The sequence below is a fragment of the Trichechus manatus genome, unplaced genomic scaffold, assembly GCF_000243295.1.
Source record: "Trichechus manatus latirostris isolate Lorelei unplaced genomic scaffold, TriManLat1.0 scaffold00076, whole genome shotgun sequence".
NCBI classification, from domain to species: domain Eukaryota; kingdom Metazoa; phylum Chordata; class Mammalia; order Sirenia; family Trichechidae; genus Trichechus; species Trichechus manatus.
The window spans coordinates 4,902,858-4,928,910 of record NW_004444012.1 but is presented as its reverse complement, the minus strand read 5'-3'; the positions used below and the strand labels follow the sequence as shown (position 1 = coordinate 4,928,910).

At 39.5% G+C, this 26,053-nt stretch overlaps 1 protein-coding gene across 10 annotated transcripts in view; it reads left to right on the top strand.

Moving 5' to 3' along the window:
* The window catches only part of MEIS2 (Meis homeobox 2), a 221,929-nt gene that overhangs the window by 154,148 nt on the left and 41,728 nt on the right, over window positions 1-26,053 (top strand). For all 10 annotated transcript variants that reach the window (XM_004380610.1, XM_004380605.1, XM_004380608.1 and 7 more), the window contains one exon: window positions 4,520-4,596. In XM_004380610.1, coding sequence (XP_004380667.1) covers window positions 4,520-4,596 — 77 coding nt within the window. The remainder of the gene's footprint in view (window positions 1-4,519; window positions 4,597-26,053) is intronic.

Genomic DNA, 26,053 nt, shown 5'->3' with positions numbered 1-26,053 from the left:
TGAGAGGTTATGTCTGTCCAGTGTAGTTGGATTGTCCACCTTAGGGACATTGCTCAGATGGTTTCATATATGAGTGGCATCATTAAAGTCAAGGTCACCTGCATTGACTCTATAAAGCATATGGTATTTTGGAGGGGCATGGGGAAAAGGAAGTAGTAGTCATCATAATGACCAATTTCCAAGTATTCGTTCAAACTAACCAACAAGTCACTTGATCATTTGTCTTCGTGGTTTATTACTTCATCATAGAAATAATTAGACAGATTGTACATTGTTCAGTCTTCAAAGAGCTCGTCTAGTGAACCTTATAGGCCAGCAAGTGAGTCAAAGTTATAGAGTAAGAAGGTAATTTAAAAGACAGGATTGATCCTAGAGGTGCCCTGCTCTCAAAAACATTCAGTGAAAGAGTCACCACAACACAACAGAACAGCTAACAGTATTAAAAGTTAATAACTACAGTTTTAAAAAATATGAAGTGTATAAATTCTTACAATAAATTAATTGCAGTTTTTAAATTGACATTGGATTAAAAAATCCATTTGAAGTGATATACACGTGCAGACAAACTAGAAGTATATAAACAAAAATAAAAAGCCTCCACCTTATACCCTAAACATGAACAATTATTCAGGGTGTATTTTTCTAGATGTTTTTCTTGCACTATAAGCATATACATGTACATATATATATATATTTAATGTCCATCTTTCCTCCCTTCCTTCTTTTCTTTCCTTTTTTACAAAAAAAGTGGGTAATACATATTGTCCTGCAGTTTTCTCTTTTCGCTTGACGGTATATGGGGGCAACCTTTATATGAGAACATTACACTTTATTTAACTATGATCCAGTTAATAGACATTTGATTCTTTCTATTTTTTTAGCCTTGTAAATACTACTTTTTAATATATTGTGCACTTCTAATTCATGAGGTGAATTTAAGTATCACTCGAAGTATCTTAAAATCCCAGTATAAATCCTTTCAACGTAGAATAACATTCATGATAAGTTGGTTCAATTTTGAACATCATTGAAGAGGAGTTAATCACAAAAGAAGATTATCATAAGGTGGTTTCACCAACAAAACAGTTCCACTGATGTATTCTAAGGATATTGTAGATCTATTTCCATGTACTCGAGAAACCAGATTTACTCCCAAAAAGGCCTAACTAAAGTCAGTATCTTAAATAATGACAATATCTTACTTTCAAGTGTGCCAATAGAAGAAAGGCAATTTAAAAATATTTTCTGTCTACACTGAGTCATGAGCCATACATATCTTATTAACTTTTTAAACAGTTGTCGGTTAATATTCAAAGTAAGAGGACCTTTGTGTTCCACTTCTATTCAGCTTGCTACAGTGGCTTTAGAATTATTTCGGGATGTGAAAAATTTTGACCTATGCTGGTTCTCTCATGATGAAGGGAACCATCATCATCGCTATTAAGTTACAACGCGTGTTGTTAGAGTAAGTTGAACCACCTCTGGGCCACTGAGTGGGTTGGCCCCCAACAGTGGACAGACTAAACTATAGCTTTAGTCCAAGAATATGGAAACCGACAACCAATTATTGCTTGTGGTCTACTTCCAGTTTTCAAGTGCAAACATACCAAAGTTTATTTTAAATTTGAGCCAGTCAGACATTTAGTAATATACATCAAAGAAGAAGTGAAGGCTTCCCATGTTTATTATTTCAATATGATGTCTGTTCTAATAAAGCCGAAGAATGCATATGATCGGCTATGTAGTAGGAATTCTCTAGTTCCACAGTTTGGCCTTAAATATATACATATATTTGTAAATTAATCCAAAACACATTGCAGTGGTTCCAGGTTCTTCTGAAAGCTGATTGTTTTCCATCCCTTTTTTAATTCTAGAAATATAGCGGCTGACTGCCAGAACACTTTCAGATCAGCAGTCCACTCCATGCATGACAGGGGCATAGAATCACAAATGTTCAAAAACCATAGAATGTTGTTTAAGTAAGTTAAAGTTATTGAGGTCTTCCCTATTAATTAAAAAAAAAAAAAAAATCCAGCCATGCAAGGTGAACTTTGGTAGGATCCCAATTTTTGGATGATTGTGGATGGAATTTGCAACTGCTTTCGTAGTGGAAGTCCAGCGCAGGGATTCCCAAGATAAAATGCATTGTTTATGTAATTTTGTGGTCATTTGATTAAACTTTTTAATGAAACACCTGAAAGAATTCTTGTTATTCAATGAGAATTTACAATCCAACTGAAAGGAATTGGCTGTGATGGAACATCACCTTTCTACTCTTCTACCTCTTTAACAACATTCTAAACCTTCATTTTATCTCAACCTCTCTCTCTCTCACACACACACTCAATACAAACACGCACCAAACAACCCATACTTCGTCAGAACTGTCTTGAGCAAACACAGCACAACAGTGAGCAAGATTAAACATCCCAAAAGGACTGAGAACACTCTATAATGAAAGAGAGCACGTGACAACATCACCCGTGTAGATCAGTACACTCTTGCGACGGAGCCTTGTTTTCATTTTCATTTTTGCTGTTTGCAGAATTTGTCCTCCTCGAGCACATAACCTATCAACCTAGCTTTCAAAATCTTAGAGCTGCAATCCATCAAAAGGTGCGACTCTCTTGAATCTGGCAGGAAAATACCAGGAGAAGAATTTTCTCCCCCCATCATTTTCCCTCAACAAGTGTTTTCAGTCAATTAAGATTTGTACTCTAGGCCTTTTCCAGTCTGAAGCCACCCCAGCGTCTGATGAGCAGTCCTTCTTATTTGTGAAGTCATTCATTATCTCCATGACCAAAAGGAGAATAGAGGACAATTGCATTGTTCGGATGAATCCGAGTGTTAGGAGGAATATTTATCTTGATGGCCGAGAGCAGCACCTGACAGGCAGCAGTTGATGGCCAGGAGTGAGTGTGTGTGGTGGGCAGAGCGGCCTCATAGGATGCAAATTACTGACTGTGGATTCCAGTTCATCCTCGTCCTTTTTCTTGCCCGTGCTGAGGACCATTAGTGGTTTTTGAAGCAGTGAAGGGGTCATTACTAATGTGGGCAGGCTCGAAGCAGGAGGGGGGAGGAGGGGAAAAGCCTTCTGTAATTACACAGCTTTCAGGAACAGGCTGAAGGCCTTCGCCAAAAAAGTGTCAACACCTCGCAATCAGAAAAATTTATTTTCATTTTATGCTTAACCCATATTAACTCAACATTATCATCTTTCTTTGTTAACATTTGCAGAATATTAAAAGCCTGGCTTCTATATTAATACAAATCTAGTTAACCCCTTTTGCAATACAGGGGGTTTTGTTTAACCTAATGGTATTTGGGTTTCTAATAAGCAATTGTACACATTTTGGATGATGTGTGCTATTATGAGAAAGAAAATACCTCAAGAATAAAATCTTAGATGATTGAAAAAATGCTCACTCTCTCAAACACTGGAATGATTAGAATGTTCTGAATGGGGTACTTTGTTATTGCTTAAGTCATCTTTTAATAATGTTGATAGGAAATATTTATTATTGAAGGCTTTCTAGTTTTTGAATGACTTTGACATGCTGGATAAAAGTTTACTTTTTTTGTTTAAGAAAACCAGTGAATTTAGAGCAAGGACTTATTTAACAGATCTGGTTAAGAATGATGTACATACCAGCGTAGTGTCTCTTAAAGTAAATATACAATTCTGAAATAACAATCCTTGATTTCTGAATGAGGGAGGAACGTGGGTTGAAAATGGGAGGACTGTTCATTATAAATGTCAGTGCATTGTGATAGGAAGTAAAGAGTTAAAAAACACGGAAACCTATGGCTTCATTCTCTTATTGCCATACTTCAAGGTAAAATGTAAAATTTCTATATGAATCATTGCACGTAATTGACTCCTTCTGACATGTGGTCATTGTGTGTGACCCTGTTAACCCAGAGCAGTAACTAGTAAAAATGAAAGAACCTTCCACTGTCCCATAAAGGAGTCCTCATAAATGCATTGTCAGTAAACTATGTTGTAATTGAAGCAGTTGCCATGGCTTCCAAGAATACTCATGATTACATCCTATCTCACTCTCCAAACTTTTACTGTCAATAACCTCAGATTAACTAGGAAATAACGGTTACGCTGAGCCGTATCGCGAAGATAACTTAGAATAAAGGCTTTACGTAGGTTTTCTAGGAAGCAAACCAACAGGAAACTGTTCCCTTAGTGTAACTGAAATGATTGCAGATAAGCAAAAAGGGCTTTACAGAAGGGCTTTACATCCCTGGCTGATTCAAGAAAATGAATAACTTGAACACCTCGCCTTTTACCCCGGCCCTATAAAATGGGGCAGCGGTGTGGGGGCTGCTAATACAGGTTTCTGGATTCTTGTCCCTGCCCTCCTTCCTCTACACATTATAAAAAAGCTGCGATTAGGAAAATCAAGCCATAGACTAAAGAAATCACAAACGGTGGTTTCAATCTTAGACATAAGTGACTCTTTCTTAACTTCTGATGCATCTTTTAAAACATTTGTTTTTTCATTAGCATCCGTACCCTTCCGAAGAGCAGAAGAAACAGTTAGCGCAAGACACAGGACTTACAATTCTCCAAGTAAACAACTGGTGAGTGGCACAATACTCAATGTCTTTCTCCCATGGCTAAAATGAGATTTCTAAGGAACTGTTTGCTTTTTTGTTTCTGAAACAAATGAGATCGAGGAGGGTAACTTCTGTGTTTTCTACCTTGAGCTGTGAAAGCAGAGTTGAGAGAGAGAGAGAGAAAGGTAACCTAGGTACATGGTTTTTGTTAAGATTTATTCCCTTTCCTCTTTCTCTTTCCCCCTTCCTTTTCTGTTCTTCTCTGTCTCTCTCGCCACCTCACTTTTCCCATTTCTGAAGCTTTAAAATTCTCGAATGGAACCACAAATTCTCTTCATGTCATTCCTGTTGAAAACTGTTACACACTGTGTGTTTCTTGCCCTGTTGAAAACTGTTAACACACTGTGTGTTTCTTGCCCTGTTGAAAACTGTTGACACACTGTGTGTTTCTTGCCCTGTGCTTGTACGGAGTTATCCATTCCCGGGAAGGTTTCTTTTGTTCGGCTTGGAGTGGTGATGTAGATACAGGCTTTTTCACTTCTCCTAATATAAATTTATTTTCCCTAATTTTCTTTTTTAACACAGAAAAAAAGGTTTTCTCATTTTTAGCTTTGTGATTTGCTAGATTATTCCTGTGGTGGCGTATGGGCTCTCCGTCCTTTGTACATGGCTTAGAGGGTAACTGAGGAAAAGGAGGGGTAGAGGATTAAATAAAATGATCACAGTGGTCAAGAAATGATATAGGAATTACTTATCAAAATACTGGCCCAGGTTTTATCAGCAGCTTAATTTTGTTCAGTACATTCTTGGGGTGATGTTCAGATTAATTGAACTGACAGTTCTCTTTCAAAATTCAGGCGAAGTATTTGCACGGATTTCAGGCCTTATACAAACTTAATTACATGGAACTCTATTTTATCATTCTAATTCCATGTAGCAGAGGTTGTATTTACAAATGAGAAGTCTCTGCCTTTATTCACAGCTTTCCTTAATATATTTATCAAAGCAGGTTCATTTACAAAGTGCTCTATCTGTGGGGTACAGGCAGGCAGACATTAACAAAGCTTTTAGGTTTATCAGGCTCGCTGCCTGATGAGCTACCCAAGGGTCAATTGATTTTGTGGTTCTGTGATTCATTTTTTTCTCATTTTTCTAGGATCACAATGAGAGACATGCTTGGAGAATTAGCCAGTATGTCTGCCTTATCTGCCAGGCAATTTTTTTTTTTCCCAGGGAAGTCAAGCTACTTAAATTGGCCACAGGAACTGCTGTTATCTGTCTTTAATGCACCCTATAGTGTGGATAGCATTTCAATTACACCAGTAACCAAAGCTTAGCTGCAGCCCTTTTCATGCCTAATGCTGTACGGAAAGTGATGTGCCTACCTACAGAAGCAGAAAATTGAGTTGCCTTGCTTCTGTCAGGGTGATTAATGCAGAAATAAACTGCTAACCTGAAAAGAAAGGATAGACAATACAGACTTGAATTCACTTTAATTTTCTTCTAAAGATTGGGACTATGTACATTTAAAGATACCCTTTAGACCAAAAACTTGGAATAAAGGCTATAATCTCCAGAGGGGGACATGCGTGTGATTATATGTCAATCGGAGCCTCAGAGTATAACTATGTATAATACGTGTAAGCAGAGATATTCTCCTTGATGTTCCTAGCACTGGTCGTCAGTGATCTAAACAATAATAAAATCATAAATTCTGCGTTAACTGCGGGAGACTTATTTGTCCTTCCGTGTTACGTCATGAGATCCTGATTTCCAAACTGAGCTATCGCATTTTACAACGGCCCTTGATACAGTTAACGTTGCTTTCGAACCGTAATTTTTTAGTAAATTTTGGGCACATTGAGGGAGGTTGCGATGAGGTTTTTCAAGAGCAATGAAATATTTCTGCATTGATATTTGGCATTGACATTTGGGCTTGCTCTTTCAGTAAGTCTTGTTCCATATCATCCATGACCTGTACTTTTTGACATCATGAGGCCTGAAGAGTGAAGAATTTTTATTGTCTAACATCCTGTATCTAAAGACTAGCGTTTCTCACAATCGGACATCTGGTTAGAAGCTGGAAAGGGCACCCTTATTGTCTAAATTTCGTTGAGCCCCAGGGCATGTATCAAGAGTTCAGTTGATGTGATAGTTTAGATTTCTTGTTTCTCTACTATTATTCAGGCCCTATTTGCAAGAACGCCAAAGGTTAGGATGTGACAGTCTACTAGATGGGATGCTTTCCATAATATGGCATAAACTTTGACACCTAGGTCTCTACAAAATAGTTCCAGCTTTCTAATTTTCACACTTCCTTCTGGAAAAAAGGAGCCCTGTTGGTGCCGTGGTTGAAGTGCTTGGCTGCCAACTGAAAGGATAGCAGTTTGAACCCACCAGCCACTCCGCAGGAGAAGAATCTGCTTCCGTAAAGATCACAGGCTTGGAAACCCTATGGGGCAGTTCTACCCTGTCCTGTAGGGTCACTATGAATCAGAATCGACTTGAAGGCAATGGGTTTGGTTTGGTTTGGTTTGGCTTTTGGTCTTCTGAAAAATCCGATAATCCTGCCCTCAGGTCCAGTTCTTAGCTAATGGTTACTGTAACTTCGATAATAGCGTGTGACGCGTGAGAATAGTACAGCAAATACCTCTGAAAGACTACGGACAATTTAACACAGTTGCCGAGTTTCTAGGGGCTTCAAAAAGAAATTTAAAAGAGAGCATCAGCTACTTTAATGCATTTTGCAACTGTCCAGTGCCTTGATGAATACAGAAAGCCATCCAACCCAATTTCAAAAGGCCTCCTAAATCATTGTCCGTAAGTACCAAGCAATGACTAAGCGAGAAGAGAAGGATGGACTATAACTTGTTTCTCTAGGCCCTGAAAGCTCTCAGCCAAGAAGGACAGGGGATGGAAGAGGAGTTCCTAAACTTCATTCAGTCAGCTCTACTAGGAAAAAGAATACCCTCTGCTCTAGTTCAGGCCAGGAATTTAAGATTATGTGCTATAAGGTTATCACACAAAGAATCTGAGTAGTACCAGAAGCATAAATATCGGAAAATCATGGAAGACTGATGTTCCGGTTCTGCTTCTCACTCACCTCTTAAAACAGAAAGGCCAGATAAGGTCAGATAGTTACACAGTGCTGTGAAGTAACATTTACAGTAATAGCAATAGAACATGGTTCCACGCGCTTGACGGTAGCAATAAGCAATAAAAACAGACCTGGTAAGATCAGCTGGTAATTATGAACTTTAGAACAAATAAGAAAGAAGGAAGTTTAGGAGATAATTAAGAGAATTAAAGACGTGTTTTATCTTCGCAGCCAATGTTAGAAATAATCTTAATGGGTTTTTTCAATGTATTTACAGTAGGGAGTACGTAAAAAGTGATGATACAACCCAATCAAAATGTGATTTCAGGAAAGGAGTGGAGTTTATGCCACTCAGTCACATTTTTTTCTCTCCAGTTAACTCTCAGAAGGCCATAAATAATCAGTCACCTCATTAAGACTCTTTTTTAAGGATGATAACCAGAACTCTAATGTGTGCATTTCACTGGTTTGTTGGTGGGGAACGAAATCAGCTATCAAACAACCAAAGTGCATGCATTAGGAGAGAAGAAAAGCAAAGAACCAAATATCCTCAACCTGAATATTCTCCTCCTAATGGAGAAGCAAAGATGGTGTAATTTAACTGAATATTGATTAAAGCTCTAAGCATAATAGAACATGGTAAGCAAAAAATCCAGACTTGGGAACCAGATTCTGTGGGGTTAAAATTCTGATTCCACAATCTGTTAGCTGTTTGACCTTCAGCAAACTGCTTAACCTCCTTAAGCTTTAGTTCCCTCATCTATAAAATGGGTATAATAGTCACATATATCTCACATGAGTCAAGTGCTCAGGATATTGCTGGCACACACAGTGAATGGTAGCTATTGTTAAAGTAGTTTAAAATACGTAAATAATTGTAAAAACCAGAGAAAAACATGGTGATTTTGTACGATAAGTCATTAAATAACTTACAAACCGGAATGGTGATTTCTTCCAGGCGGAATTAGGCATATTTAAGGGAAATAAACCTCTAGCGCAGACAACTTACTATGCATAGCTTGTATATTAAACAAAGCTAGACTTTTGTAGTTTCTTAAGATGATCTTTTTTTGTAGTTCTTTGATGTCAGGGAGGTAAGATTAGGGAGGCTTGGAAGGTAAGTGACTTCAAATAGCTGTGAAGGTTAGACATTTTCAAGGAAAGTTTGGGTATTAACACTCTGGTATTTTCTCAGGAAATATGTTTACATTGACAAAAGAAAACAATTTTTTTTTTAACAGAAAGTTGTTGCTTGAATAATTTGTTGGGATGCAGTCTTACATCTTTGACGGTAGTAATCTTTGAAATACGGCAAAACCATAACACTGACAATTAAAATCCCTTAAGCTAAAAATACGAGAAGGAACGTTCTAAGAGATTTCCATGTTCTCATGTAACTTCGTCCAGTGCTATATCATAATATTAATTTTCTAAGTTCATATTTCCAGATTAATTTTAAAAGGAAGGAAAACTACACTTTTAAAATCTCCTGCGTCACTGCAGTAATTAGAGTTCACCTATACACCAACGAAACCCACAGGGTGGTCTATTGACAGAGCACAGGTATACTGTGAATAAAGGACTTACTTTCTTGATAGAAGGCTGTCTCCAGGGTCCCAAATAAAAAAAAAAAAGTAAAACATGTAACTTAAATTTCAAAAAACTTTCCAGTTGAAGGTGGTTCAGAGGGTTTCTCTGTGTAACAGATAAGATGTCTTTTGTCAAACAGAAGATATTAAGTATCTGCCTCCTCTTTGCCCCACCTTCCCAGCAGTGGTCTTCCAACAGTCTTCCCAAGTCTAGCAGCTTTTAATAATTGGTCACGACTGTTTAGAACTTCCTCATCCTTTACCTGTTTCAATTTGGCCACACCGACCAATTTTTCCAGAATGTGTGGAAGCTTGTTCAATCAGGACTGAAGGACGCTGCAGAGAGAAAGCAGCATTTTGCGAGTCAGTTTCCCTTTCTAGCCCCTTCCCTGTCCCTTTAGGAAGAAGGCTCATTACCTACCCAGGGGACTTGGTTTTCTTACATGTGAAGCAGAATGATGCTGGGACCAGTGGAGAATTTGTGTGTGAAAACATGTTGTAGGTTAAAAGTGCTCTGAAAAGGAAAGGTAGTATTGTTAGCAGAACTTCCAGCCCTGATTAAAAGATGGACAGAAACAGAGTGGATTCCATCAGCCCAGAGAGGTTTGAGTGCCCCATACTTACCTTTGCTGCATCGAAGGGCAATAACTGGCGTAGGGGGGCTTCCAGACGGGCGGTCCTATGTCAGGGAAATCTTCCTGCCCAACTGGAAGCCTAATCAGCAGGAGGCAGGGTGAGTGCTAAAAGAGGCTGCACTTCTTGACAACACAGAAAAGTCACTTTCAAAGGTGTGTATGTTGTCATTCCACCGCAAGGAGAACAGCCCCAGGAAATTCATTGTAATGTTAGGACGTCAAGAGTAAGCAGGGAATTGAGGGAAATAATTTGGTAGTAAACATATGGAATAATTGGCCAGTGGTGCAAGAAATCTAAATGAGGCACAGAGACAGCTGGACACTTTTATCTCAAGAGAGAAAGGATTGAAGGATAGAGTGGTAAACCCAGGGAGATGGAGTGCAGATAAACCGAAAGGGAACGAGCCTGCTGGACGAAATATCCTCTCTCTGCTCAGCAATTTCCACCGCGGCCATTTGTTAAACTCGGAGCTGCCGTCTTCCATGATGATTTCCAAGTAACATCTATGTTTCTGAATAAAAATCCATTTGACTCCCAAGTCAGATTTGCCAGATGCTGGATTCATTGTCAGCGTGTAATGCGCTGAAGCTGCCGATGCTGAGGAAATGAATTCAGAGAAGTGTGCTTTTGAACTCCAGTTTGGTGTGTTAGCGCTGAAATGCTTCCCTTTCAGATGCCTCCTATGGCAGAAAAATCAGTGGCCAGTGGAAGGAGGCGGAGATGCTGGGGGTACGGTTCCCGCTCGCCCCGGGAGGCCTTCTGTGAAATCAGAGGGTTTCTTTACCACCAATTGTTCATAAGGTGAAGGAACTAAGTTGGTGTGAGCAGTAGGGTTTTAAGCCTCTTTCCATCTCTACCACAGGCTCAAATCACTCCGTCTCCATGGTCATATTATCTTTTCTTGGCATCCACAGTTACTTCTAAGAAGAAAACCAAGAGATAGTGGGAAGAGAGATGAAAAGAAGTGAAAAGGAAAACACACACGATTGGTGTTTAACCAGAGGGATTGCCCCGCAATGTAAATGGATTTCGTTTTGTTCTGCCTCCAGCAGATGTACCCAGGGCTGACCGGGGCACGTCAGCACATAACCCACCAGTTTTGAATTAAGAGGGAGCATTACCAGATTCTCTCATTTCACTCCCTGAAGCAGACTCATGCGAGTCCCACACGGATCTGAAAACTGGAGATGCTTCATGTACCTAGGCAACGGTGCTTCCCATCCATTGCTGGGCCACATGAGCGTTTGTAGATACCTTCTCTCCTGTAGAGATGGGAGTACCATTTCCAGAAAGTGAGATTCAGTCCAAATTTGGGCAAGGAGCTCGGGCTCAGCAAGAGCCTTTTAAAAGTGGTAAACAAAGGGGGAGAGGGGGAAATAAAGGAAGGGGATGCCAGCGAGGGGACTCAAAGGGAGGTTTGCTGCAATCCTTTACATTCAATTAGACCAGCTCCTTTGTGCTTTTTCCTTTCGCGCTGCAAAGAAAGAATGAAATATGGTTTTCATAGCAAGCTGGCAGCATTATCTCAGGATGCATATTTCTTTGCAGGGTTGGAATGCCAATAAGGAGAGAAAAAAAGTTCCTCGTTGAGAGGAAAGTACAGTACTACAGAGAAAACACAAAACAACAAAAAAAAGGAATGCCACAAGTTTCTGAAACGGTTCCAAAAATGCCCCTTAAAGAAAATATTCAAATGAGAAGGTTCTTGGGAAGATAAAATGTCTCATGCTGGAAGTTATCATTTTCAAGTCTCTCAATATGGTGATAAATTTGGCTAACAATGTAGGTTGTTTTTGATATTTGGAGATTTTTAGAATTAATCCCCTCTCAATAGTGAATACAATAAACTCCAAAGACAAGTTCTGGGTTAGCACAAGGCTCTACCTACTCCTGCCCTTCATTATGGCAGCATTTGGAAGAGAGACAAGGTTTGCTCAAATAACTCCTTTATGCGTCCCAATTGGCACGATCTACATGGTTTCTCCAAGTAACACAGAAATAACAGTCTATATTTCAGTGGGTCACGTGATTTTAAAGAAGGATGATATTGACTTCACTATGTGCTTATTTTCAAGTAAGAAAAAAATGAAGATAACTTCTTGGAAATGTTGTAAAATTATCCTATAGCCATTGATTCGTTAAATATTCCTAACCCCAGTCACAGATGCAGAAAGTAGAAGTTGTATTTGAAGTCACCATTTTTTTAAAAAAATGAATTGTCGAAGTATCCACTAAGTTATTTCTAGAATGCAGAAAATCAAGAGGGGGCTTTTAAATGCAGAGTTCCAACAGCACCCCTAAATTAGAAGCTACTGAAAGGTAAAAAAGATAAATCGTAATATACCAATAGCATATTGTTTACTTTCTCTAAATTTTTTACTCCTAAAAATAAGAATCTTGGTGGTGGCTACAGCCTGGTTTTAAATTCTGTCCTTTTTATTACATTGATGCTTTTTCGAGTAAATGTTTTTTTGTTGGGTTTTTTTTTTTTTTCTCATTTCTTCCTTTACCCACGGTATAGAGTATTTTTACACTTCTTTCAAAAAATTCACTCTCAGAGAAATAAGTACTTTATGAATAGCCTATAGATCAGCTCCTCATTCACTTCACTCATTCATTCACACACTCATTCGCTGGAGAGCAGCCTTCAAAAAATTACTTAATTGAGAATCTGCTCTGTTAATGAGTAAATGTAGGTCCTATTAACCTTGTGATCTTGAGCACTTGTTTTGTTGTTGTTGCTGGTGTTTGTATTATGTGGATTTTTCAAGTAGGAGAGAGAGAGAGCATCGATTAGGTGGCACTTCCTGGTGCTCAGTTCAGGAATTCTATCCAATTCACGACACTCAGAACTACTCCTTTTATTGTTTCCAAAGGAAAATAACTTTTTATCTACAAAATTATTATAAACCTGGATAGAGAAATACATACAGCCTTATTTCATTTGTGTGTGTGTTTGTGCGTGCATGCACACACACATGGTTTTTGCTTTCAAATCTTTTGCTTTATTGTTTTGCTGTAATCATAATAGAAAACTTTGCCAGTTTGTGTGTGTGTGTCTATGTCTGTGTGTGCATGAATCAGAATCCCTGTTGCTGACTGATCGTTCAGCATAGATTTGCAGCTTATTCCCAGCCTTCATCCAGAATCGTTAATTCTGCACTTACATTGGAACGTATGCAAAGTTCTTTCTCTTTTTCCTTTGCAAGGTAAACACTGAAAGATCTGAGAATTCCCGGGTGTCTCTAGATACAGCTTATCTTTTAGATAAGTCCCTGCAAGCTGAAGTTTCAGGCTGTTTAATGTTGACCTCTTGAGTTCCAAACTTCCTTAAAGCCTGCAGATAAGCAACAAACTTTAGCAGTAATTACTAAAGGAGTGGTTGGGACAGTGGATTAATCCCCAAAGATCTGAATTCAAATCTGCCTTAAAGCCTACAGGTGAAAAATCTCTTTAATGTTCTCAGCTTAATGGTTTCAGTTCAATTCTTGAGGAATGAATGGGCCATTCCTAAGATACCTGCTAGAGAATTCATTTTGCCACTATTGATGAATAGGTCCCACTCATAGAGATGGTTACAGATATCTGGATACTTTTCACCTGTCTGATATCAACATTTTGATAATTTCAAGGTTAAAATACCATCTATTTCAAACCTCGGTTTTGGAAATCATGTCACTTAAAATTATGAAACACCTAAAGTTCAGTTTTCTTTATGCATATTGTTTTCTAAAATTCAGAAAAGCACCCTCTTCCTTCAGAAGAGGGGACTGTGATCCCAGTAGTACGATCGATGAGAACAGTCAAAGTAATGCATTGCAATGAAATGCATAAGGACATGGATAAAGAAGTCTTTTAAAAAATGGGATCTGATTCCCATTGTTGTATTTGTCAGGTCAGTGGAAAGGATGCACAGGTATTCTTGAGTACACAATGGAATTTGCTCACAGCTGGCTCGTTTCCTGGGTTACTAGAGCTGGGTGAGATATGGTGGGTTCCAATCACCTTCTTCGCTGTGAGTTACTGCATCCTGATGGTCTTAGATCTGTGTGATTGAGCGTGGCTCTTTGCTTTCCTAAACATGCAGGTTTCCTGTTATCCTGGGATGTTCCACAGATTCTGTGTTTTTGTGTTTCTTTAGTGGAATGGGCTGATGTAGGAGAAGAACGTGAAAGAAGAAAGTAGAAACTCCCTGTGGAGTAGAACAGTAGAAATCATAAGGATTGACTTTCCTTGTAATTTGTCCATAATGAAATTACTAAAGCAGTGTCAGTAAACAGGGAACAAGTGAAGTGTAAAATAATTAGCACCAAAGGGAACATAATAGGTTACTTATTAAAATCCATAGACAGATTATATGACCCCAGCGGGTCCAGGGAACAGAGATCACATGACTTGCTGTGCCCTTTCTGAGGTGAGCACCCCATTGCACTTTGTCAGCTTACTGGCTTCTGACATTAAATAAGCTTCAGGTGTGATTTATTGAGTAGCCTTTTCAGGAGCTAGAAGCTGAAATCTAGTCCTCGCTGAGCCTCGGCTCTGTTTTCATTACCTTCTCCAAGTATTACATTTAGTCAACCGAGTTATGTGTAGGTCTGGGAGAATCTCTCCTGCTCCCAGAAGTCATTGTTCCACTCATAATAAAATTATGCTATCAGTTTGCCACAAGAGAAACACTAGAGTTCACTAAATTATTGCCATGTGTTTGGCACTAAAGACAAAGTGATACCAATTAAAAAAACAACCACCCTGAATTTACTTTTTAATGGTGTGCGGGGAGGAGCGAGGTGAGCTCACGAGGGAGGTCACGTCTCCCTTCTACACATTACAAATTTCATTTTCCTTAATTAGAAAATGGCGCTTATGGAGGACGAGCCGGGGGTTTAAATAGGGAAAGAAGAAAGAAGGAAACCTGAGCTGAGCCCTAAATAATGTCGGGAAATGACAACTTGCCTCCCATAAGACTATTTCATCTGAAAGATTTGCTAGGTTACATTAGGCTCAGATAGATTTTTCTGGAAATGGGGCCATAACCCACAGACTAAAAAAATGCCCCAGTTCCGAAGCTCTGTGGATAAGTCAAATCCATACTTTGGTTCCACTGCAGAGACAAGTAACTACTCTGTAGCTCTCACTTAGAGTAACGTTTTCAGGATGCTGCGTCCCTAGGGATTTGAGTATTAGTTATGATGTAAGAGTGTGATGCCTTTAGATTATCAGCAGGAACTAATATCCTGCCATCTCAATTCATCTTGTACTAGATTAATTAAGGAATTGCCAATAATTTGGTCTCAGAAGGAAAGCTCGCCGATCCCAAACCCTGAATAAATAATGCCTGCCAGGTGACCATCAGGTTGATGATGAAGTAAACTCAGAATTTTAGATATTATGCATAAGTCAACATCCATTACAACAGAAAATCTTTATACAGTAAAAATATTTCCAGCCCCAGGCAGCAGTTCACTAATTTCACATCATTCTTCTAATGATACAATTTTATTAAGCAACTGTGGGCACCTCTTTCCAGCGTATTATAATGAGTTGTGTCTGTTCAGAGGACAAACAGGTACAATTTCTTGGGAAAATTGGCAGTTCATGAAGATGATATACTATTCCCAACAACACCAATATATCATTAACAAAGAAATAAGATGAGGACCTTGCTAGACCTTCCTAGAAAGTCTTTTAAACTCTTCTGTGGCCTAATGGCAGCAATTACAAATAGACCAAAATGGATCCACAAAGAAAATGATTCTTCTCAACATCATTACAGAATAAAATTATGTGGTGTTTCATGAGTGATAGCTTTGATCTTTGACCGTTTCAAAACTAGGTGATGGTCTGAAATAATTTCTGGATTGGTTTCATTTATTTATTTTTGTTCTGCCTTATAAGTGACGATGGGATTATTCAGAACCACAGTCTCAGTTCTTAGTAGGTGCCCAGAACTTTTTGTGGTACTTTTTGTGACTCTAGAGAGAAGGTTGGGGAAGCAAAGGTACATGAAAGGCCATTATGAGGTGAGAGGGTGTCTAGATGCAAGCCGTTTCTTGGAGGAGATTAGAGTTGACGTTAGTTTTTAACCAGAGGAAGGAAGCTGCATAGAAATAGTATGCAAGAACATGAAAGTAGGGAAATTGAGTCAAGGAATCTGGGAGGAAACCAGCTTCCCTGACTAGAGGAAAAGAATTTTACAAGTACGTCAGTAACAGTGAGGGAGACAGACGACCCAGTCCTCAGGGCTGTGGTGGGAACAGTATACCAGAAGTTCCAGTGTTCGGGCAAAGGATGCTGCAATGTGGTTATGTTAAGGGACTGCCTGGGACATCGGCAGCTGGGGTCTAGTTCTAGCTCAAACAATCGGGTGATATTGGGCCATTTAGGCTTTTTCAGTATCTATTCCCTCATCTATAAAAGAATGGGGACAGGGTGATTTTTAAGGCCCTTTCTGTCTTTAAAATTCTGTTATTTTGTGATTCTAAGCCTGTGAACTGAAAAAAAAAAAAAACCTAGTCAAAGCAAGTGAGATTCAAATGATTTGAACCATTGAGCAAAGAGAGGTAGAAAGAGGAGTCATAGTAAACCACAGATGACTTGACCAGAGCCAGCATCAGAGATTCAGCTATTAAAACGAAGAAAGAGAGAGAGATTTGATCCCTGTTGTCAGCAAATGTGTCAGGACTTGGTGACTAATTCAACACGGGCTGGGGACAGAAAGAGGAGTAGCAGACAACTCTGGGATCTGTGTGCCTTGGGGGGAGCAAGGGCTTGGGGATTCTTTCCACAATGACAGCGGGGTTGAGTGGAGCCTGATGGTTTCTCAGGGAAGATGATGTTGTTTTCACAATAGATAGCGTAAAAAAGAGATGAGTCCCGCAGGGGAAGAGGTCAGAATAACAGGAAGCACTGTGGGACCGCGCAAGGGGAGGGAAAGGTAGGTCTGAGGGTACAGATGTTAGTCAGGGCCCTGGGAGCAGATGAGCGAGCTTGTCCAGAAAGAGAGGACAGGCCTTGCTGAGAAAGGGCACTGGGAGGAGCTTAGGGGTGAGTCCACACAGATCACTGTTATTTAAAGGGTCCCTGGAAAGACTGCACCATATGGGATTCCACAGGAGCTTCCTAAGGCAGAAAGCTAACCAGATTGCAGTAGTTCCCAGTTGGAAAGACCAACCAGGATGAAAAATGTTTTACACCTGTTTAAAGCTCGTAGTTCTTCATCAAAATGGAATCTTAAGCAAAGTAATCAAGTTTAGATAGGATGATAAAGGTGTCAACTTTTTATACCATAAAACTTCAGGCTTAGACCTTGCGTGGTCTTCCATGGTTGTGATGGTTAAAACTCTTGCAAGACTGTGGAATTTCACCGTGGATTTTTGTCTCTTTGTGAAATTTCTTGGCACTCTGCTCCTTGACAGGTCAGCAAAAAAACCAAAAACAGTCTTCCTAATCGTGTGTTCTTGTTCTGGCTGTAAAGCGCGTGGACCTTTTGCTGTGGGCGAACATCACGCTAAAGTAATTTGCCTCAGCAGTGACCATTCATACTCTTTAGGCTTGTCACTTTCATAGCGATTTATAAATTTTTAAAAGGCAGCACTAGAGAAAAATGAAACACCGTCTTATAAAAAGTGTATCTTATTTAGCTTTTATGTAGAGGCGATGCACGGTGCCTTGTCTTAATCATTTTGATAAGCTGTTTCTTAAAGCTCTCTTACAAGGTAGATAGCCCCATTCAGAAGGGCCAAACACTAAAACAGCAGGTCAGAGTCACATGCAGAGTTTCACAAAAAGTCATTGAACTTGGAGTCATTTAGATGACCAGACCAAATGATTTCCCTGCCAGGACATTCACCTTTGTTTGTCAAGGTTGTCTAAACTGACTCTAAGACATTGAAATTTTGGGAGCTAATTGTCTACTTTGCCAATTCCTGTCAACACAGCAAGGGAGGAAGAAGGGTGGGCATTTACCAGTAGCTATAACTATGCTTAGCTATAACGATAACTAAAAAAAAAAAAAAAACAACTCACTACCATCGAGTCGATTCCAACTCATAGCAACCCTATAGGACAGAGTAGAACTGCCCCGTAGGGTTTCCAAGGAGCAGCTGGTGGATTCGAACTGCCGACCTTTTGGTTAGCAGCCGTAGCTCTTAACCACTGCACCACCAGGGCCCTTCCTTATATTTAAATCAGTGGGACATTTGCAGTGTTCACCCAACATCTCTTCTGACCTCAAAACACAGTTTCAGCAACAAGTCAGGTTTTTCCCCACGAGCCAGAAGTTGTACTTGGCTTTTAAAGCTCTCTGGTCTCTAAAGTCACTTTCTCATTGAAGAGCCTGCTTTTTCCCTAAGATTCTCTTTCATGGGTTGCTTGATGACGGTCTGGATTTACATGTTGCTACACCAGAGTTCATCACTATCAAGAGTTCTTTCAAAAATAAGCATATTCCTTGTTGAGTATTCTCATTGAGTACCACAAATACAGATGAACTCCAGAGACCCAAACAATGACTTTGAAAATTTTCTGAAACAATTATCTTCCCCCATGACCTCAATGAATGAATCATTCTTGCTATCCATCCAGCCCTGACTATATTTAGAGTAATACACGAAAACCACGATTTCTTCAGAAAACTGGGCATTCATTCATCATGAAAAAAGTGGTAGAACGGGTTGAATCATTACATGAGAATGTTATTTTGTGATTGTTAAATCTTTGTTCAAAGGGAAGTACTACATACAAGATCAAACACAATCAATGAAATTAGAGTTACAGTGAGCTAAATTTTATAATAGATCTCTCATACCGGGCTGCCAGGAACACACACCTCCCAAGAATTAATTGCACTCACTTATTGATAAATTGAACAAATCCATCTTGGAGGGAGTACAGCCGGAACGCTCCTTAGAAGCTAGGATGGCAAGACTTTGTCTCATGAACTTTGGACACGTTATCAGGAAGGACCAATCCCTGGAGAAGGACATCATGCTTGGTAAAGTAGAGGGTCAGCGAAAGAGAGGAAGACCTTCAATGAGATGGATTGACACAGTGGCTGCAACAATGGCCTCAGACGTAATGATTGTGAGGATGGTGCAGGACCGGGCAGTGTTTCATTCTGTTGTACGTAGAGTTGCTATAAGTTGGAACCGACTCGACAACACCTAAGAACAACGACGTCGCTAAGTCTGTGCTCCGGAAGGACGAGACACAGTCGTTTATCACCAACTTTATAAAAGCTGTAAAACTGTAGAAACGTTTTACTCAATTTCCGTAAGTTAAAAAATGCACCTCCACTGTGTGAGGGCAGAAGACTTTTGTTCTTCCCAAGATCCAGGTTCCTGCCACACTGCCTGGTACACAGTAAGCGTTGTTGCTGTTGTTATGTGCCATCGAGTAGATTCCAACTCATAGCGACCCTATAGGACAGAGTAGAACGGCCCCATTGGATTTCCTATGGCTGTCATCTTTATGGGAGCAGATTGCCGGTGGCTGGTGGATTCCAACTGCCGACCTTTCACTTAGCAGCTAGCACTTAACCATTGTGCCACCAGGGCACCTTACCCTTAGGTACTCATCTAATATTTACTGACTAAATCATACATGATGGATGCAAATTTGGTGTCTGTATCAAAAGATGCTCCTAAAGAGTCTTATCTGAGCGATTAAAAACTGTTTAGTGGTAATAACGCATTATTTAGAGGTAATGGGGAATTTCAGTTGTAAAATAATATTCATGTCAATTCTGGACAGTTGATAATAAAGTGAAGCGCTTCATTGGCCTAAATATTGGATAATCTAAATTAAATAATTTCTAAGTGGAAAAAGCTTTATGGATAATGTAACCGGAAACTCTTATTTTACAAAGAAACAAAGAGGAAAAATGATTTCCCCAATTCTGGTTAGAAGGGAAGCCCGAGGTCGGACAGAACAAGTCCCCAGGTCCGGGACTGTGTCTTAATACACCCTACTCAGCCTCCAAAATCCCTTAATTATTAATTTAATTATTTAAAGAAAGAAAAAAACACCTTCTTGAGTACAGGCTTATCAATAAGTGAATGCAGTTAAGTCTTGATTGCACGTGTTCCTGGGAATATCTTGATCATAGAACTAGTTTTCTTTCTTTTTGAATGTAATTTGATAGTGCTGTGACAGCCTTGGTATTAAGAAAAGCTGACGCTCTCTCTTCCTAATACCTAATGAGCTCTGGTGGCACGGTGGTTAAAGTGCTCAGCTGCAAACCAAAAGGTCAGCCGTTCGAACCCCACAGCCTCTCCTTGGGAGAAAGACATGGCAGTCTGCTTCTGTACAGATTAAAACCTTGGAAACCCTATGGGGCAGTTCTACTCTTTCCTATAAGGTCACTATGAGTTGGCATCGACTCGACGGCGGTGGATTTGGTATTTGGTCCTTATACCTAGGCATATGAACTAACCACTTGTCCTCAAGTTGATTCTGACTCATGGCGACCCCATGTGTGTCAAAGTAGAACTGTGCTCCATAGGGTTTCCAATGGCCGATTTTTTGGAAGTAGATTGCCAGACCTTTCTTTCAAGGCACCTCTGGGTAGACTTAAACCTCCAACCTTTTGGTTAGCAGCCAAGTGCGTTAACTCTGCACCATCCAGGGACTCCAGCCAGGTATACGGATTATTATTATGTTCAGGTATTGAGAAATGTCTTGAAACATTTATTGGTAAAACAATAAGAGTTGAGATTCTCACATCATGTTTTAAATAATCTTTATTAAATAAAATATACTCCATCCTAATGGGTATATATATACATATATATGTATATATGTGTGTGTATATATGTGTGTGTACATATATATGAAACGAAACATTTAAGGAGCCTCAAGAAATCTTCGAAAGTGCACTTTGTATTTGGATTCCAGCTTAATTTGTTAGTGGGTGGCGTTTGAATTGAAAACTACTGTATGCAGGGGGAGAAGAGATAAGCAAAAACATAGTAGGGCACTTACCTGAATTATTTAATAAAAATAAGAGTCTCTGAATCTGAAAAAGATGATACTAACTGAAACAGAGCGACTATTAAAACCTTAACAACAAGCTAAAAGCAGGAGCTGCTGCCATATTGGATCTGTGACCTTGGACTCTAACCAATTATGAAGACTCAGGGCAGCCAGTGAACAAAGCAATTACAAGGGGAGTTAAACTATTAAAGAACCGAGAGTTCAGTAGCTTTATGTCCCTGCCAAGGTATCCCTAGCACACTGCGTAATAGGAAGTGAATCATACCAACATTTCCACGTGGATGTTTAAAGCAACTTACAGTATATTCTAATCCAGGCAGATTTTTCATTTTGATGACTTGGGAGTGGTTATTTTATTTTTCTATGTGCTTTTACAAACACTAAAATTGAAATAACCAGTAGCATAAAATCACCAGTGATTTAGCTGACTATGAACTTGTAACCAAACACACTCGGAAGATTTTTTTTTTTCCCTCCCTTTAGCTCTCAGGTAAATTTCACTGCGTGACAGCATTTCATGCTAGGCAAAGCTCCTACAGGAAATGAAAAAGCATGAAGCATAACAAACATCACAAAGCCAGTACAATTTCTTGTTTATAAAGAAAAACAAGAAATGTAAGCTAAGTGGAAAGGTGCCCGTTGAAAGATATTTTAAATGCCTTCGAGTTAAAACCATCAGGGATAAGGCAGGAGAAGGCAAACCCTAGAGGCTGGTACACCCAGGGTAGAGCCTGATGAATTGCCTTGTGCACATTTTAATTAAACTATCATCTTGAGATTTTTTTGTATATTGAGTTGCACAGTACTTAAAAAAAGCTTCTTCCCCGCACCTCCCTCCTTCGAATGTTAAAGCTTTGTGCCTCCAGCTTCACTCTATGAAAAGAAATTACTCATCTTTGGGATTGTTCCGGGGAAAAACAGCAACAATAACAAATGAGTGGACATGTTCTCTTCTCCTTCTCAATATGTTCCAGTTTCAACTGTTCGTAGAGTTATGCTGGCATGTATTTCCTCCTGGCTCTAGTCATGCAGAAAAATTTTAAACATGAGAAATTGGACAACTCTAAAGTGCCGTAAAACCTACTTCCGCATTGTATTTCTTTCAATATTCATTACCAATAGTATGCACATTGTTAAAATTAAAAGAAAATGTTAGCTTTTATGCCCTGATGCATCTGTGCGATATACATAGCTGCCAAATACTTTATTGACATTGAAAAGAGGAAGTTTAAAAAATAAAAGCAATGTTAGAGATAGGGTTGACTTTAGGGGACAGCGACCACTGTTTAATAGTCGTCACCATTTATATGGCACCACTTATAAGGGTACTTTACCAACAGTGGTTAGTTCCCTAACACCTCGTGAATGGGTTATCCTTAGTTCTTCTTCAGGAGTAAACTGAAGCATAAGTTATAGTGATCTTCCCAGCGGCTTTTGGAAAGTCGTGTAAATAGAATCAGACAAAAGCATTAAGACACTCAGTTCCCTTGTCTGAATGTGAACTTTGTATTCATACTGTTAGGTTGTTCCTTTTGATCCCTTCTAAGTACACTGAAAATCTGAGTCTCCTCCCTTCACGCCTTCCTACCTTCAGCTACCTGACCTGCTCCACAAATGCTTAACAAATGAGAAGAGAGACTCGGCGGTAAAATCCAGAAACTCATTAAAATGGTTATCTCTTTCCGAGATATCATTTCATAAAACTAGTCTCTAGGAGTCCCCGGGTGGTACAAATGACTAATGAGCTTGGCTGCTAACTGAAAGGCTGAAAGCTTGCGTCTACCCAGAGGCACCTTGGAAGAAAGGCCTGGCAATCTACTTCTGAAAAATCAGCTATTGAAAACCCTGTGGAGCACACCTTTATTCTGATCCACATGAGGTTGCCTGAGTCCAAATTAACTTAAAGGTCACTGGTAGTAAAACTGGTTTCTAAATCATGCAGGTCATATAAGAGTAGCTAGATAGCCTAATGGAGGAGATAAAGAAAAATTCCATTATGTAGATGTCCTTCTTCCTCAATGACTGCTTAGTTTCCCACCATGCTGTAGATGTATACATTCAGACTGGGCCTGTCCTTGCCAGTAGTGGCTTTGGGAAGTCCATCTAGTTTTTAAAGATTTTTTCTTTTTTTTTCTGGGCCACCAGACCCGAGGGAAAACTGAATACTTTTGATGTAGAAATAGTGAAATGGTGCTTCTACCTGTTCAAGAGTGAGCTCAAACTACCCATCTAATCCCAGAAGTACCCCAGATTGGAAATGACACCCAGCAGGACCACACCTTTCGGATTCCCTCTGGGATAGAACAGACTCTTTCAACTCTCTCATCCTGCGGGCTCTTCTCCAATGGCCCTTTGTGAGGAGTGATGGAGAAGGGTTTCCAAAGATGAATAGCTTGCTATTTTATGTCAAACTAATGGCGTGCATGTGAGAGATTTCAGAGTTCTAGTCATTTATTTACTAACTTGGTCAAAGTCTGATCTTTGGAGGAGAAAGTTTTCCAAGTTTCAGATAATCTCTCTCTAATAATAGATTAGGATTTATGTTTTCCTCCCGCTCCAGCTACTGAGCCACCTTCAGTACATCACTCAAGGCTTTCTCTCATCCAGCAATGGACGTTACTATACTAGTTCTGAACCTTTGCTGGATCATAGACTTCTCTGAGAATCTAATGAAACCCGTGAAGCCCCAGAAGAAGGTGTACACACTCACACACATCCTTTTGCCTGCAATCTCAAGGACTCCTTGGTCTTTCCATGGACCCTCCAAAACAGATGAGCAAAGCAAATGACAACAACAGTAACAAAAGAACTTTGCTGCCCTCATAAGTTTGGTAGAAATATGTTAACTACCTTAAAAAAAAAAAAATGACTATCATCACTATCCCTTCTTTTGTTGGTGGTTGAATTTTAAATTAATTGAATTTTTAAAATGGTAACAGATGGTTCTTGTTTTATTCGATTTTAAATTCATACAATCACAAACCATACCTTTTCGTTTGTTCTGTATGGTACCGTCAGAGCTACCACATGGGACCGAGCGTTCTGTGTGCCGCACCACTCCGGGGGGCGTCATTCACACAGACGACGCTGGGATTGGCACCCTCGGAGGGTGTAGTGTGGTGGCTCTGGTCAACGTCTAACACATCCTGGATGCTGAATTGGTTACTAAACCTAAACGACACCACCCAACAGCACATCAATTTTAGCAAAACGCTATTTCAGTCATTAGCCGTTAAATCTGCTTTGTCTGTAATTATTCTCTTCTCACTGGTGACTTTCTTCTTAATTTTTATCTCTGAATTTTTAAAAATAGATAGCACATGTCTAAATAGCCATTAGACCTTAAAGACTATCACGATTCGACTTAAACTTTTCTTCTTTGGGGAGCTTTATGCGAAGAAGTGTCTCGTACACTGCTTTTCAGTGATTTGTGTCCACCTGAGAGGCCTCCTTTATGCGGTGTCTGATCATCTGCATATCTGTCTATTAATTTGTTTATCTGTCCACGTATCTATAGAAATTTTAAGCGGTGTGATAACTGTAAGAACAGTGACGCTAATGTAGTATTAGATTAAAAGAATGTTACTTCATATGGGTGTAAATGTAATTTAGAGGCACTTAGAAGAAGCTCTATACTTAGAATCATTCCTGGCCAGCGAAGACAAGTTGATCCCACTCATTTTGGGATTGCTGATTTGCCGTTAATTAGGAAGATTGATTCTGGGCCGTGATGCACAGGCCCAACCCCAAAAGCATTTTTCTGGTTTCTGGGGCACTTCCTTGATTGTCTTGTCGTTGCAGATGTGTAACTGAATGTCACAGGGCCCCACAAAATAGAAGTATTTCTGACTTCTAGAAAGCAAGTACGAACATTTTTTTCAACTTCGTTATATATTATAAAGTCCATGCTGATGTTATTTTAAATAAACTTCTGCTTTATTCCAGTTCATTGTTTAAAAATGGAACACCAAAGCTGTGCTCTGATTTGACTTTTTAGTGAAAGAAATGCTTTTGTAGCAAAAGGTCTTTACACTGTTTCCTGGAAATAAGTGCCGGTCTCAGATACAACGCGCCCATCGAGGCTGTCCTATTCTATACAAAACAGCATTTATTTTCAGTATGTTAACTGTCTGTTCGTCTTCTCTGTGGTATACTGAGTTTGCTGCTATAAGCCTTTTTTTCTTCTCTCTTCTCTTGGCTGATGACAAATTTTAATCATTGGACCGTCCTTCATGACAATTACTTTAACTAGGATGAGTTATCTTCCCTTTATTGGAAAGAAGTCAGGGAATCTATCAAAACTAGTGAAAGGAAATTCCTAGAAATGTTTTTAAACGTAGTCATTAAGACTGGGCTGAACCAGTACAGAAAAAAATGTGGGTACTGGGGAGTGTCAAGGAAAGCACTTACCCACTGCAATTTGGATGCCTACCCTTGGGAGTAGGATAAGGAGGCCACTTTTGAGCCACATCGTTTATTCCATAGTGGTGGAAACTGGATAATGAGGACAATGCCAGACCCACAGAGAAGGCTGTCATTTCACTTCACATGCTGTGGAATGTTCGTGCTTAGGTAAAGGTGTGCATATGATATGATGCACACATGTGAACAGTACATAAATATATATACACACTTAAAGCCTAATCTGTGATTACTTCTAAAACTAATCTATGATTAAACAAAACCCATTGCCGTCAAGCCTATTCCGACTCATAGCAACCCTATAGGACAGAGTAGAACTGCCCCATAGGGCTTCCAGGGAGCGCCTGGTAGATTCAAACTGCCGACCTTCTGGTGAGCAGCCGAGCTCTTAACCGCTGTGCCACCAGGGTTTCCAATCTATGATTACTTCTCTATTTTTCCTCTTCCTGAACAACCTTGATCTCTTGCAAATTTTTCATAATTTGCTTTTTCTTACGGCTCCAGAAATAAGTTGAGACTTATTTTGATGGGCTACTTTTAAATGCACTAGACATAACCTCAGAAACAAAATAAAGATTTTAAAAATCTAGACACCTAGGGCATGAGAATGGGGAGTGTAAAATGAGAACCTTTAGATGCGTGTGTTTGTGTCTTGCCAGGCTGACTTGCGGCCTTATATGCTTAATAGAAAAGCGTCTGGTTGTGCTTTCCGGTATGACTTAGTGACTCTTGCCTTCCTCCAGAA